This window comes from Fringilla coelebs (genome assembly GCF_963513975.1).
Source record: "Fringilla coelebs genome assembly, chromosome: 28".
In the NCBI taxonomy this organism is placed as follows: Eukaryota; Metazoa; Chordata; class Aves; order Passeriformes; family Fringillidae; genus Fringilla; species Fringilla coelebs.
This window is the reverse complement of record NC_140054.1, coordinates 5,149,766-5,164,855: the sequence shown is the minus strand read 5'-3', so window position 1 is coordinate 5,164,855 and position 15,090 is coordinate 5,149,766. Positions and strand designations below refer to the sequence as shown.

The window sequence follows — 15,090 nt, the reverse complement described above, 5'->3', positions numbered from 1 at the left end:
GGAGAGAGAGAGAGAGAGGGTCAGGGAGGGGAGAGGGAGAGAGAGAGTCAGGGAGGGAGGGATGGGAGAGAGAGAGAGAGAGAGAGAGGGTCAGGGAGGGAGGGAGAGAGGGTCAGGGATGGGGAGAGAGAGAGGGTCAGGGAGGGAGGGATGGGAGAGGGGGGAGAGAGAGTCAGGGAGGGATGGGAGAGAGAGAGATGGTCAGGGAGGAAGGGGAGAGGGAGAGGGAGGTGGGGAAGGGCAGGGGGGGAGAGGGGGGGGAAAAGGGATGTTTGGAACAGGTCAACAAAAACAGCTCCTGATCCCCCAAACAGCTCCTGATCCCCCAAAATAGCTGCTAAAAACAGCTCCCCAAAACAGGTCCCGACCCCCCAAAACAGCTCCCCAAAACCAGGTCCTGATCCCCCAAAACAGCTCCACAAAAACAGCTCCTGATCCCCCAAAATAGCTCCACAAAACAGCTCCTGATCCCCCAAAATAGCTCCACAAAACAGTTCCTGATCTTCAAAACAGCTCCCCAAAAACAGCTCCTGATCCCCCAAAACAGCTCCCCAAAACAGTTCCCAAAAACACCTCCCCAAAACACCTCCCCCAAACCAGCTCCCCAAAACCAGCTCCTGATCCCCAAACAGCTCCCCAAGAACAGCTCCCCAGACCAGCTCCCCCCAGCAGCTCCCCCAGCGTGCCCATCCCGCGGGCGATCCCTCCCCGGCTCTGGGGAAGGGCCGGGGATGGGCAGAGCCAGGGGGCAGCTCCCGACAGAGCAGGGACACAAAAGGCTCCTTGTGCTGGGGCTGAGCCAGGGCATGGAAATATCTGCCAGGAGCCAGAGTTTGGGGGTAAACCTGGAGCAGGGAATGCCCCAAGGCTCCTGGGTTTGGGATTTAAACCTGGAGCAGGGAATGCCCCAAGGCTCCTGAGTTAAACCTGGAGCAGGGAATGCCCCAAGGCTCCTGGGTTTGGGGTTAAACCTCGAGTAGGGAATGCCCCAAGGCTCCTGAGTTAAACCTGGGGCAGGGAATGCCCCAAGGCTCCTGGGTTTGGGGTTAAATCTGGAGCAGAAACACCCTGAGACTCCTGGATTTAAACCTGGAGCAGGGAATGCCTCAAAGCTCCTGGGTTTGGGGTTAAACCTGGAGCAGGAACACCCCAATGCTCCTGGGTCTGGGTTTAAACCTGGAGCAGGGAATGCCTCAGTGCTCCTGGATTTAAACCTGGAGCAGGGAATGCCTCAGTGCTCCTGGATTTAAACCTGGAGCAGGGAATGCCCCAAGGCTCCTGGGTTTGGGATTTAAACCTGGAGCAGGGAATGCCTCAAGGCTCCTGGGTTTGGGATTTAAACCTGGAGCAGGGAATGCCCCAAGGCTCCTGGATTTAAACCTGGAGCAGGGAATGCCTCAGTGCTCCTGGGTTTGGGATTAAACCTGGAGCAGGGAATGCCTCAATCCACCTGGATTTGGGGTTAAACCTGGAGCTCAGTTGGGAGTTTTACATCACTGAGATTAGCTAAGCTTTGCCTACTGAATCAAACTGGCTCCCCAGAGCCAAGGAGAGGCTCCCTCATGAGATTCACATCCAGTTTTGGAGCAGATTTAGAGCCAGGCTCAGGGTTTGTGAGGATAAAGGAAGCAGATGGAGCCACACAAAACCCAGCCCGTGGAAACCAGACTGCAGCACAAGTGCTGTGGGTGGAAATCCAGACCTCCTGAAATATTCTAAAGCTACAAGGAAATTTAAACATTTCCAGAGATAAAAATGGATTTTTTTTTTTTTTTTGAGAAGAACCTAAACCCACAGAGAGGTTGCTCAGACCTAAATAAAATAAAACCACCACAAGTTTCTCCTCAGTTTTTTATCCAGACATTGGGAAAACTGCAAAATTGACCACAAGCAATTCCCAACCCCTTCCCAATCCCAGAATTCCCAGACATACCATAAGCTTCATAGGTTTCTTGTGCCTCCCCATGTCCATAATCATAATATTCTGTATCCCTGCAAAAGCAACCAGGTGGTTACACACAGAAATCCCATCCCCACACTGCCACAAAAAACAGGGAAAGGGAAAGGGCTCTGAGCCCTGGATCCTGCAGAACTCTGCAGCTCCACGGGCTCCAGAGGGGGTTGAAAGAAGGGAAAATAGGGGAAAAAAGGGGAAAAAAAGGGGGAAAAGGGGGAAAAACGGGGAAGAAAGGGAGGAAAAAGTGGGGGGAAAAGGGGAATAAAAGGGGGAATAAAAGGGGGAATAAAAGGGGGAATAAAAGGGGGAATAAAGGGGGGAATAAAGGGGGGAATAAAGGGGGGAAAAAAGGCCATGCAGGATCCTTTTGGGAAAAGGGAATCCCACTCACCCTTGGCCCTGGCTGTAGCAGCTCAGGAATGTTTCTATTGGTTTCAAACGGGATTAAAAAAAGGGAAAAGAGGGGGGAAAAAGGGAAAAGAGGGGGGAAAAAAGGGAAAAAAGGGGGAAAAAAGGGGAAAAAGGGGGCAAAGGCCATGCAGGATCCCTCTGGGAAGGGGAATCCCACTCACCCTTGGCCCTGGCTGTAGTAGCCCTCGTAGCCCTCGTAGCTCTGCTCCGCGTACGTGTCATCGTAGCCCTGGGAGGACGGGGACAAAAAAATGTCACAAAAGGATCAAAAAGGAATCAAAGGAATCAAATCCAACCCCCAGGAGACTGCAGAGGAGCCTGGAAATGCCTGGAAACAGGGAAGGGGCTCAGGCAGAGCACAGAGGGGGCTGAGCAGGGGTGAGCCCTGCTCGGATTTAGGAATCCATCCACCCATTCCTTCTCCAGGTTGGGGAAATCCGTGTGCCAGCAGAGCTGGGATCCTCAGCAGGGAATGGTTTTGTCTCCCCAGAGCTCCAGGCCAATGCTCCCAGGGATGCACTGGGTGGGATTTTGGGGTGTCTGATGATCCCAGGGGATCCCTCCTGGCTCAGGATATTCCCTAATTCTGTGCCATCCAAACCACACATTTACAACCCCCAACCTCTGCATTTTTCAGCAAAAAAAACCATTTTGCTGAGGAGAGGAACCAATTTTTCAGGTGTGTCAGTATTTGTGATGATCCCAGAACCATCCCAATGGTCCCTGGTGATCCCTGAACCATCCCAGGGGCTCCTGGTGATCCCAGAACCATCCCAGGGGCTCCTGGTGATCCCAACACCATTCCACTGATCCCTGGTGATCCCTGAACCATCCCAATGGTCCCTGGTGATCCCAACACCATCCCAAAGGCTCCTGGTGATCCCAGCCCCATCCCAGTGATCCCTGGTGATCCCAGTCCCATTCCCAGTGATCCCTGGAGCTCCCAGCCCCATCCCAGTGATCCCTGGTGATCCCAGTCCCACCCCAGTGATCCCTGGTGATCCCAGCCCCATTCCCAGTGATCCCTGGTGATCCCAGCCCCATCCCAGTGATCCCTGGTGCTCCCAGCCCCATTCCCAGCACCACCCCAGTGATCCCTGGAGCTCCCAGCCCCATTCCCAGCAGTCCCACTGATTCCTGGTGCTCCCAGCCCCATCCCAGTGATCCCTGGTGATCCCAGCACCATTCCCAGTCCCATCCCACTGATCCCTGGAGCTCCCAGTCCCATCCCAGTGATCCCTGGGGATCCCAGCCCCATTCCCAGTCCCATCCCAGTGCTCCCTGGAGCTCCCAGCCCCATTCCCAGCAGTCCCACCGATCCTCGGCGCTCCCCACCCCCCGTTAATTAACCCCAATTAAGCCCTGCTTACGTATTCCTCGTAGCTCTCCGGCACGGGGGGAGGGGGCAGGGGGATCCTCTGGATGCCGGCTGCCCGTGCCCGGGGCGCTGGAGCCCCCCTGACGGCCGGGGGAGGGGGCACCCCCCGGGCCAGGGCAGCCCCCCGGGCCATGGCCCCGCGCACGGGGGCTCCCCGCACCAGGGCCCCCCGCGGGGGAGGAGGAGGAGGAGGAGGGGGACCGACCCCACGGCCCCTGCGGAGACACAGAAAGGGGGTCAGGAGCTGCTGCTGCGCTGCAGGGACGGGGTGGGCACAGGATGGCATGGTGTCTGAGACATCCCCTCTGCCCAGGGTGGGCACAGGATGGCATGGTGTCTGAGACATCCCCTCTGCCCAGGGTGGGGATGTGTCACTGTCATGGTGTTTGAGACATCCCCTCTGCCCAGGGTGGGCACCAGGATGCCATGGTGTCTGAGAAACCCCTCTGCCCAGGGTGGGCACCAGGATGGCATGGTGTCTGAGACACCCCTCTGCCCAGGGTGGGCACCAGGATGTCCCGGTGTCTGAGAAACCCCCTCTGCCCAGGGTAGAAAAGTGTCACTGTCACGTTTTCTAGAGAGCCCCAGGATGGGGAAGTGTCACTGCCCTGTTTTCTGAGAAACCCCCTCTGCCCAGGGTGGGGATGTGCCACTGTCAAGGTGTCTGAGAAACTCTCTCTGCCCAGGGTGGGGATGTGCCACTGTCATGTTTTCTAGAGAATTCCATCATGGGGATGTGCCACTGTCATGATTTCTGAGAAACCTTCTCTGCCCAGGGTGGGCACCAGGATGTCCTGGTGTCTGAGAAACCCTCTCTGCCCAGGATGGAAAAGTGTCACTGTCCTGTTTTCTAGAGAGCCCCAGCATGGGGAAGTGTCACTGCCCTGTTTTCTGAGAAACCCTCTCTGCCCAGGGTGGGGAAGTGTCACTGTCATGTTTTCTAGAGAGTTCCAGTGTGGGGATGTGCCACTGTCATGATTTCTGAAAAATCCTCTTTGCCCAGGATGGAAAAGTGTCACTGTCATGTTTTCTAGAGAATTCCAGCATAGGGAAGTGACACTGCCCTGTTTTCTGGAGAGTTCCAGTATGGGGAAGTGTCACTGTCATGATTTCTGAGACATCCTCTCTGCCCAGGGTGGATGTGTCACTGTCATGTTTTCTAGAGAGCCCCAGGATGGGGAAGTGTCACTACCCTGTTTTCTGAGAAATCCTCTCTGCCCAGGGTGGAAAAGTGTCACTGTCAAGATTTCTGGAGAGTTCCAGGATGGGGAAGTGTCACTGTCATGATATCTGAAAAATCCTCTTTGCCCAAGAACCCCTGATGAAACCATTGATGAGACCATTGATGGAACCATTGATGAGACCCCTGATGAAACTGTTGATGAAACCCCTGATGAAACCCCTGATGAAATCATCAATGAAACCATCAATGAAACCCCTGATGAAATTATTGATGAAACCATCAATGAAACCCCTGATTAAACCCCTGATGAAATTATCAATGAAACCATCACTGAAACCATCAATGAAACCCAGCCCAAACCCCCCCCAGCGCTGGATCCCACCCCAACCACGCTGCTCTGAGCCAGAATCCCTAAGTCAGGCCTAGCTAAGCAGCAGTTTAACCCCTCTGGCAGCCTTGCCAGGGCTGGGATGTTGGGAATACCTGGGCACAGGGGGAGGGGGAGGTGGGGCTGCCCCCCGGCCCCGCCCGGGGACGCCTCGGCCGCGGTTGGGCTCCGGGACCCCGTTGAGATAGGAGAGCTCCAGGAACTGCTCCTGGCAGATATCGTCCATCATGTCCTGCAGGAGGGACAGAAACGGGGGGGAAATGAGGAGAAATAAGGAGAGAAAGGGTCAGCTCCAGGGAACAGCTCTGGGATATCATGGGATGGATATATGAAACAACTCCTGGGCCTCAATGAAATCTGGTTTTGGTGGGATCTGCTGCAGCTTTCTCCAAGATTCCAGCCCTGCACCCCCAGGTGATGCTCCCAGGATCCCAGGAGGATTCATGGGGCAGAGCCCAGGCAGTCCCAGCCCACCTGGGCCCACAGAGGGTAACCCTGCCGTGCTCCCACTCCCACAGGAAGGGTTGGATGCAAACACTCATCCCAAACCCCAGCTGGCTTTTCACATCCCGAGGGAGGCAGAGTGCTCCTGCAGATCCCTTCACTGGGGACTAAAGGGCCAGAGCAGATCACCCAGCACCATCCCAGTGATTCTCAGTGATCCCAGCACCATCCCAGTGATTCCCAGGGATCCCAGTACCATCCCAGTGATTCCCAGTGATCCCAGCAGTTCCTGGTGATCTCAGAACCATCCCAGGGTTTCCCAGTGATCCTGGAACCATCCCAGTACTCTCTGGAGATTCCAGCACCATCCCAGTGATTCCTGAACCATTCCAGAGCTTCCTAGAGATCCCAGCACCATCCCAATGATCCCGAAAGACCCCAGAACCTTCTCAGTGCTCCCTGGAGATCCCAGCACCATCCCAGAACTCTCTGGAGATCCCAAACCCATCCCAGCAGTCCCTGGAGATCCCAAACCCATCCCAGTGCTCCCTGGAGATCCCAAACCCATCCCAGCAGTCCCTGGAGATCCCAAACCCATCCCAGTGATCCCAGCACCATCCCAGAGATCCCTGGAGATCCCAAACCCATCCCAGAGCTCCCTGGAGATCCCAAATCCATCCCAGAGCTCCCTGAAGACCCCAAAGCCATCCCAGCAGTCCCTGGAGATCCCAAACCCACCCCAGCAGTCCCTGGAGATCCCAAACCCATCCCAGTGATCCCTAGAGATCTCAAACCCATCCCAGGAGTCCCTGGAGATCCCAAACCCATCCCAGTGATCCCAGCACCATCCCCAGCAGTCCCTGGCGATCCCAAACCCACCCCAGCAGTCCCTGGCGATCCCAGCGCTGCTCTCCCACCAGGTGTGTGACCCTCCCCATTCCTCTCCCTAATTCCCCATCCAGTTTCAATCTGAATTTCAGATTTGGGAGGGACTCCCAAAGGAGCAGGGCACTCACAGGCACCAGGAACTTCTTGACCTCCTCCATGGCGTGGGCCATGAGGGCGTAGGCCTCGCAGGGCGGCCCGAACACCTCGATGAACACGTGCAGCTCCATGTGCAGGTGCGCGTACTTGGGGTCGCCGCCCTTGCGCAGCTCCTCCTCCTGACAGAGCCACGAGGGGAAACACAGAGTTGGGAGAGAATTTTACATTTGAAATTTTAAAAAATATTATTTTAAATTTTATTTATTTTTATTTATTCTTAAAATTAATTCTTCTTATTATTTTTATTTATTTATTCATTTTAATTTGGGACCCCCGCCCTTGCGCAGCTCCTCCTCCTGACAGAACCAGGGGGGGAAAGTGGAGTTGGGAGAGAAGTTTTACATTTAAAATTTATAAAAAATATTATTTTAAATTTTATTTATTTTAAAATTAATTCTTCTTCTTATTTTTATTTATTTATTCATTTATTTTCATTTGGGACCCCCGCCCTTGCGCAGCTCCTCCTCCTGCCACAACCACGGGGAACACTGAGTTGGGAGAGAAGATTTACATTTGAAATTTATAAAAAATATTATTTTAAATTCTATTTATTTTAAAATGTTATCCTTTAAAATTAATTCTTCTTATTATTTTTATTTATTCATTCATTTATTCATTTATTTTCATTTGGGACCCCTCCCTTGCGCAGCTCCTCCTCCTGCCACGACCACGGCGGGGAAACACAGAGTTGGGAGAGAATTTTACATTTAAAATTTTACATTTAAAAAAAATATTATTTTAAATTCTATTTATTTTAAAGTGTTGTCTTTTAAAATTAATTCTTCTTATTATTTTTATTTATTTATTAATTTATTCTTTTATTTTAATTTGGGACCCCCTCCTTTGCGCAGCTCCTCCTCCTCCCAAAACCACGTCGGGAAAAGTGGAGTTGGGAGAGAATTTTTACATTTAAAATTTTAAATTTTTACATTTTTATATTTTTACATTTTTAAATTTTATAGGAAGCTTGCATGGTTTTGTACACCTGTGTGCAAACACTGAGATAAGATTTTTACATTTAATTTTATTTATTTTTTAAATTTGTAAACATTTTTTAAACTATTTTTTATTTTATTTATTTTAGAGAATTAGATATTTTAATTAGAATTAGATATTTTAGAGAATTAGATATTTTCAGGCTGTTTTGCAGTTATTTAAGAAGTTACAAACAATCCTTTTTGTGCTGCTCAAGTAAAATCAGAATTAAACAACAGCTCTGCTCAAAATGAGCAGGAAGAAATAAAAATCAGATTTTTACCATTCTTTTCATTTTTTTTTTGCTGTTTAAAAACCCCTCCTGGTACTTTGTGATTCAAAATTATTCCCAATTTTTGTGTGACCAAAAATGATCAGGAACACAAGAATTTCAAGATTTCAGAGCAGCTAAAAAAGGAATTTTTATCTTTTAATAGAGAGGAAAAAATATCCCTGTAGTGAATGGCTCTTAAGGACAATAATCTTAATTAATTAATCTTTAATTGAAATATTTTCTAGTTTAATTTTGAATAAAAAGCTTAAAATTTAATTTTTAATAAAACGCTTAAATTTTAATTTTAATTATTATTTTTAATTATGAATTTTTAATTATGAATTTTAAATAAGCTGCTCATTCTGCCCAGAATAAATGGAATTTTGTTTTTATTTACCTTGGCTTTGTCCCTCATGGAGCCTTTCCCCAGCACAGAGATTTTAGCTCCAGTTTCTTCCTGAAGTCTCTTGATGGTGTTGCCTTGGGGTCCCAAAATCTTCCCAACAAAGTTGAACTGGAAATTTAGAAAATAAAAAAAAAAACCAAAATGAATCAGCTCCAGAACTCAGAAAAGTTCAATAATTTATTTTTTTTAATGTTCTGTCAGTTGACCAAAAAAAAAATAAAAATCATATTTTGTTTTCTCCTCGCTTTAGCAAAAAAATGCACAGGAAAATTCAAGTTGCAAAAGGAAAATTGAAGTTTCAAAGGGAAAATTCAAAAGGAAAATTCAAGTTTTAAAAGGAAATTCAGGTTTTGAAAAGAAAATTGAAGCTTTGAAAGGAAAACCCAAATTTCGAATGGAAAATCCAAGTTTCAAAAGGAAAATTGAACTTTCAAATGGAAAATTCAAGAGGAAAATTCAGGTTTTGAAAAGAAAATTCAAGTTTCAAAAGGAAAATCCAAGTTTCAAGAGGAAAATTCAAATTTCCAAAGGAAAATCCAAGTTTCCAAAGGAAAATCCAAGTTTCCAACCTTTCTTTTCATAAAAAAAAAGCTCCAGCAGAAAAATCAGGCTAAATGAAGTGGTTCAATCCCACTTCAATCTTAAGGAATTTAAGATTCCTTAAATCTTGAAGGAATTAAATGTAAAAAATGATTTTAAAAAAAGCTGCAGGCATGGGATTGTCACTTCCAGCAATCCAAGATCCCACCAGGGATCCCAAATTATTCCAAAAATTCAATATATTCCAAAAAAAACCCCAAACAACTCCTTGCTTTTCCAAAGAAATCTCTTGAATTTTGGTTTAAAATGAAGATTTAACTCCTGCTGCCACAGAAAAGAAGAAAATCTCAGAGATTTGGGGATTTTTCCTGGCCTCACCTTGGGATATTGCTTGACAGGGATCAGAACTCGTTCCTTCAGCTTCATGTTCTTGTGGGAAAATAAATCCAGGTAATTCTCCTCCTCTTCCTTCTTTGTTGTCTCACCCTTCTGGATTTTCTCAATTTCTAAATAAAAATTAATAGAAATTATAATGTAAAATTAAAATAATAGAAATATAATAAATAGGGATGTAAAGGATAGAATTGTAAATAATAATATAAAATAATTAATACTATAAAATAATATTAATACTATAAATAATAGTAATACTATAAAATAATATAAATAATATAAAATAATAGAAATAATATAAAAATATAAAATTAAAATAAATAATATAAAATTAAAATAACAAAACTATTCTAAACATACGATAAATATTAATAATAATATAAAAATAGGGCTGATTTTATTTTCTTTAAACAAACATCAGGTCAGAATCACAAGGACCCTACAAACACCAGAAGGAAATTCCTCTGCCTTCCTCTAAATCTACAAAACCAGCCCAAAATACATTAAAATTCAATATTTTTGCTCAATTGGGACAGAAATCAGGGAATTTTTATCATCCAACTCCAATTGATTTGAAATCTGCCCTTTGATTGGTGGTGGCAGCACCGTGCACAACGAATTTTTGGTGAAGTTTCTAAAAATGCATCCTGCAGGACAAAAAATAAATGTTTTTATACACACACATCCAGGATAAAAACACCCTCAAATTCCTTGATAAAATTAAACTCAACAGGAATTCCAAACAGTGGGAATTCCAAGCTTTGGGAATTCCAGGCTCTGGGAACTTTGGGAATTCCAAGCTCTGGGAATTTCAGGCTTTGGGAATTCCAGGCTCTGGGAATTGCAAGTTTGAGAATTCTGAGCTCTGGGAATTCCAAATTTTGGGAATTCCAAGCTCTGTGAACTTTGGGAATTCCAAGCTCTGGGAATTCCAAGTTTGAGAATTCCAAGTTTTGGGAATTCCAGGCTCTGGGAACTTTGGAAATTCCAAACAGTGGGAATTCCAGGCTCTGAGAACTTTGGGAATTGCAAGCTCTGGGAATTGCAGGTTTGGGAATTCCAGGTTCTGGGAATTTCAGGCTTTGGGAATCCCAAGATCTGAGAATTCCTAACTTTGGGAATTCCAAACAGTGGGAATTCCAAGCGTTGGGAATTCCAGGCTCTGGGAATTCCAAGATCTGAGAATTCCTAACTTTGGGAATTCCAGGCTCTGGGAATTCCAAACAGTGGGAATTCCAAGCTTTGGGAATTATTTATTTATAGCAATTTATTCCTTAACAATCCAAATCCATGGGAATGCTGGCCTGCAGCTCAGGGAGCACATTGATTTGCAAGGCTGAAAATGTTACCTGGAAAATTCAATAATGCTGACTCTAAAAAAAACCCCAAATCCCAAAGAATTTGGGGGTGGAGCCTCTGAGGAGAGCAGAGCCTCCTCCATCCTTCCCTGTCTGATTTCTCGGGAAGGGGAAGCAGCTCCTGGCCAGATCCCAAGTCTGGCAATCCCAATCCCGCTGTTTCCTGCTCCAAAGCACAGCCCCAGCCTGGCATGGGAACGGACACAGCCCTGGGAATGGGCACGGGAATGGGAATGGGCACAGCCCTGGGAATGGGAACTGAGGTGGGAATGGGGATGGGCACAGCCCTGGGAATGGGGACGGGCACAGCCCTGGGAATGGGGATGGGGATGGGCACAGCCCTGGGAATGGGGACGGACACAGCCCTGGGAATGGGAAGGGACACAGCCCTGGGAATGGGCACAGCCCTGGGAATGGGGATGGACACAGCCCTGGGAATGGGGACGGGCACAGCTCTGGGAACGGGGATGGACACAGCCCTGGGAATGGGGATGGGCACAGCCCTGGGAATGGGGATGGGCACAGCCCTGGGAATGGGGATGGGCACAGCCCTGGGAATGGGGATGGACACAGACCTGGGAATGGGGATGGGCACAGCCCTGGGAATGGGAAGGGACACAGCCCTGGGAATGGGAAGGGACACAGCCCTGGGAATGGGAATGGGCACAGCCCTGGGAATGGGCACAGCACTGGGAATGGGGATGGACACAGCCCTGGGAAGGGACACAGCCCTGGGAATGGGAAGGGACACAGCCCTGGGAACGGGGATGGACACAGCCCTGGGAATGGGGACGGACACAGCCCTGGGAATGGGAATGGGCACAGCCCTGGGAATGGCCTCTGAGGTGGGATCAGGAATGGGCACAGCCCTGGGAATGGCCTCTGAGGTGGGATCAGGAATGGGCACAGCCCTGGGAATGGCCTCTGAGGTGGGATCAGGAGCGGCACAGCCCTGGGAATGGCCTCTGAGGTGGGATCAGGAATGGGCACAGCCCTGGGAATGGCCTCTGAGGCGGGATCAGGAATAGGCACAGCCCTGGGCAGGGCAATGCCGCAGCAGTGCCAGCAGCTGAGGACGCTGCCATGGCTGAACAGAACAGAAACTGCAACGGGAACGGTTTCAGAACAGCTTCAGGGGACAGTCTGGGGGCAGGATGGGCAGGATATCCTCCTGGAAGGACAGGAACTGAGGGAATCCCTGTGTCAGGAGAGCCTGGGCTGCACCTGGAAGGTCACCTCAGTGACCTCTCCAATCCCTCCCGGGCTGCCAGGAGCCACCACCCAGCCCTGGGACATTCCCGGGAATGCACAGCCTGGATCCAGCAGGGAATTCCCTGGGGGATCCCCCAGCACCTCCCCAGCTCCTCCCCGCTCCCATTCCCACCTCTCCCGCAATGACACAGCTCACACACCCTCGGGAAGCTCAGCTCTTTTCCCTTGGAGCTTCTCCATGAAATAAAACCAGGTAAAATTCCCCAAAAAACCACCCCAAACCCCACAGCTGGAGGGCCGTGCCCGTCACACCTGCCCTGCTCTTTGCACAGCATAAAACCAAAGGAAAACAAACAAAAAAAAAGATTTTCTTGCTCCTATGGAAAAGTCACACAGACCCCAAATGCCAGGAGGGAAATGTGGATTATATTTGAAAATGCAACAAATCCCAATTTTCAGTTTCTCTTCAGGATGACAGAACCCTCAATGTAGCCACTTCCAGTCCAGAGTCCATGGAATTAATAAGAATCCCATCACTGCCAGGCCCTTGCTCCCAAAAAAAAAAAAATTTTCCCTCTAAAAATGCAGTATTTTAGACAACTTTATGTTGTTTAAAAGAAATAAATGCAGAATTCCAGCAGGGCTCCCTCCCTGAGGCAGGCAGCCTGAGCAACTTCCACTTCTGGGAGGGGGAAAAAAAGGCTGGAATCAGAATTTTGCTGACACTCAGGAGCATTTGTGGGTCTGGAAATGATTTTGCTGGAGTTGTGCAGCACAGCTTTGGCCCAGACTGAAATTCCAAGGAATCCAGAGCACTCTGGGGAACATCCAGGCAAAAAAATTCACCTCAATCCACCATTTTACCTCAAATTCTTCCTGATTGTTTTCCTGCTCAGCTCATCCTGAACTGGAACATTACTATTATTATTATTATTATTATTATTATTATTATTATGATTTTCAAAATACCCACAGCTGGAGCTGCTCCAATTTCACACCCCCCAAAGCTGCAATCATTAAATTAATAAAAAATTAATTAATATTTTAAAAGCACTCCTAAATCCCTGTTCCACCCTCAGGTGAAGGAGGCTTTGCAGGATGCTGCTCCTGGAGGGGGAATTTGCAAACTCCTGGATTTCCTCTGCCTGGGAGGCATCAGAGCTGAGCTGGCTGAAGAATTTTATTCATCAGAACCATTAAAGTGATGGAAATTAAAAAAAAAAAAAAAACCAAGCAGAGAAAGAAATCATTATAAAAATTCCAGTTAATAATTTAAAATTATTAATTAACGTAATTTCAAAAATTATTACATAAATAATTATTAAATAAATCATTTAAAGAGAAATTATTCTTGAATGAATTACCATTGAATAAATGATAGTTAAATAATTCAATTAATTAAATTAAAATTTAATAATTTAATCGATTAAATATTTTAAATAATCCGATCAATATTTTTAAAAATCCCAATAAATAGCAATAAAATTGAATCAATTACTAATACTATTATTAATAATAGTGTAATACTATTATTAATAATAGTGTTGATAGTAACAATGTTATTAATAATAAAATAATATAAATAATATAAATTAAACTACAGTAATGATAACAATAATAATGATAATGATAATAATAATTTGAAAAGCAGGTGGAAAAAAGAAATAATTTTTGAAACAGCGGTGGAAATAATAATAATAATAATAATAATAATAATAATAATAATAATAATAATAATAATAATAATAATAATAATAATAATAGTAATAGTAATAATTTAAAGCGGATGGGGAAAAAAATTTTTTAATCACTGGTGGGGATGAAATCTGAGCAGATCCTCGCTCTGGGAGCCTCCCAGCTGCAGGGCAGGCAGACAAGGTTGGGGATATTTGAACTGATTCCCGTTTTTGAGCCGCCTCCAGCGGCCGGGGGGGCGGAACGGGCGGGCCGGGGGCGCCCCGGGAGAGACCCGGACCGAGCCGGGCACCGGAGAGCACCGGGAGGGGAGGGGAAGGGAAGGGAAGGAAGGGAAGCTGGCACAGAACAAAGGCTGCCATTTCCATTTCCATTTCCATTCGCAGCCCTTCCCCGCATTTCCAGCAAGGCAAAAATCCCCGCGTGGCTCTTTCAGGTTCTATTTTAGCTCCTCCGTCCCCAGGGGTGGAAGGGCTGCCCTGATTTCGGCAGGGACAGAGCCGCCCTTCTCCCCCGCAGCTGTTTTTAGGGGTTTTTATGGGAATCACGTTCCCAACAGCCTGGCGGGCCGGCTGCTGCGTTTAACCCTTGTCAGGACAGGGGAGGAGCTGTCCCCAGAGCAGGACGGGTCACCCCAAGGGTCCGAAGGGACAATTCCATCCCCAGGACTGTCACCGCCACCCTGGACCTGCAGGGAGCTCGGGGATGGGCTGGTGAAAAACCGGCATGGCTTGTTTCTGCTCCCTCCGACCATCACAATTATCATTATTAGCAGCACGTTTTATTTCAATTATTAAACGGTTCTCTCACTGCCACCCTGGACCTGCAGGGAGCTCGGGGATGGGGCGGTCAAGAACCAGGCACCGCTTGTTTCTGCTCCCTCCGACCATCACAATTATCATTTTTATCCGCGTATTTACAATTAGCAGCGCGTTTTAATTCAATTATTAAACGCTTCTCTCACGGATTTTGATTCTGTTCATTCTCCCGTCCGGCTGCGGCCACACCACAAGCGCCAACACCATATAACACAATATAACCCCCAATAAAACACACGGAAAACGCGCGGCTCTGCGGATTAGGCTGCGATTACAGAGGGAAATCTCTCATTTTCACCCCGGAGCCAGAAGGGCCGCCGGGACGCGCTGCCCCGCCCGTGCCCGCTCCCGGTACCTGCGGTCAGGAGCTGCATGGCGTGCGTGAAGGACGGGTCCAGGCTGTCCTTCTCGGCCATCAGCTCGGGCAGGTACTTGTTCTCGGGCTCCATCTTACCACCGGCCCCACCGGCCGCGGCCCCACCGGGCGGCGGCTGCGCTCCGCTGGCGGCCCCGCGGGCCCCTCCGCCACGGGGCGGTCGGCGCGGCGGCGGCGCGCGGCCGCCGGGGCCCTGTCCCCGCGATAAACGACCGGCGGGGTCGTCGCGGCGCTGCAT

The 15,090-nt window shown here is 48.1% G+C and overlaps 1 protein-coding gene across 1 annotated transcript in view; it reads right to left on the bottom strand.

The window, feature by feature from the left end:
• Positions 1 to 15,090, bottom strand: part of KHDRBS1 (KH RNA binding domain containing, signal transduction associated 1) — a gene marked incomplete at its 5' end in the record, with an annotated part of 16,693 nt that extends 1,603 nt beyond the window's left edge. Inside the window, 8 exons of the mRNA XM_084222718.1 lie at positions 1,934 to 1,992; positions 2,530 to 2,597; positions 3,739 to 3,961; positions 5,413 to 5,549; positions 6,778 to 6,924; positions 8,452 to 8,568; positions 9,379 to 9,506; positions 14,832 to 15,090. Coding sequence (XP_084078844.1) covers positions 1,934 to 1,992; positions 2,530 to 2,597; positions 3,739 to 3,961; positions 5,413 to 5,549; positions 6,778 to 6,924; positions 8,452 to 8,568; positions 9,379 to 9,506; positions 14,832 to 15,090 — 1,138 coding nt within the window. The remainder of the gene's footprint in view (positions 1 to 1,933; positions 1,993 to 2,529; positions 2,598 to 3,738; positions 3,962 to 5,412; positions 5,550 to 6,777; positions 6,925 to 8,451; positions 8,569 to 9,378; positions 9,507 to 14,831) is intronic.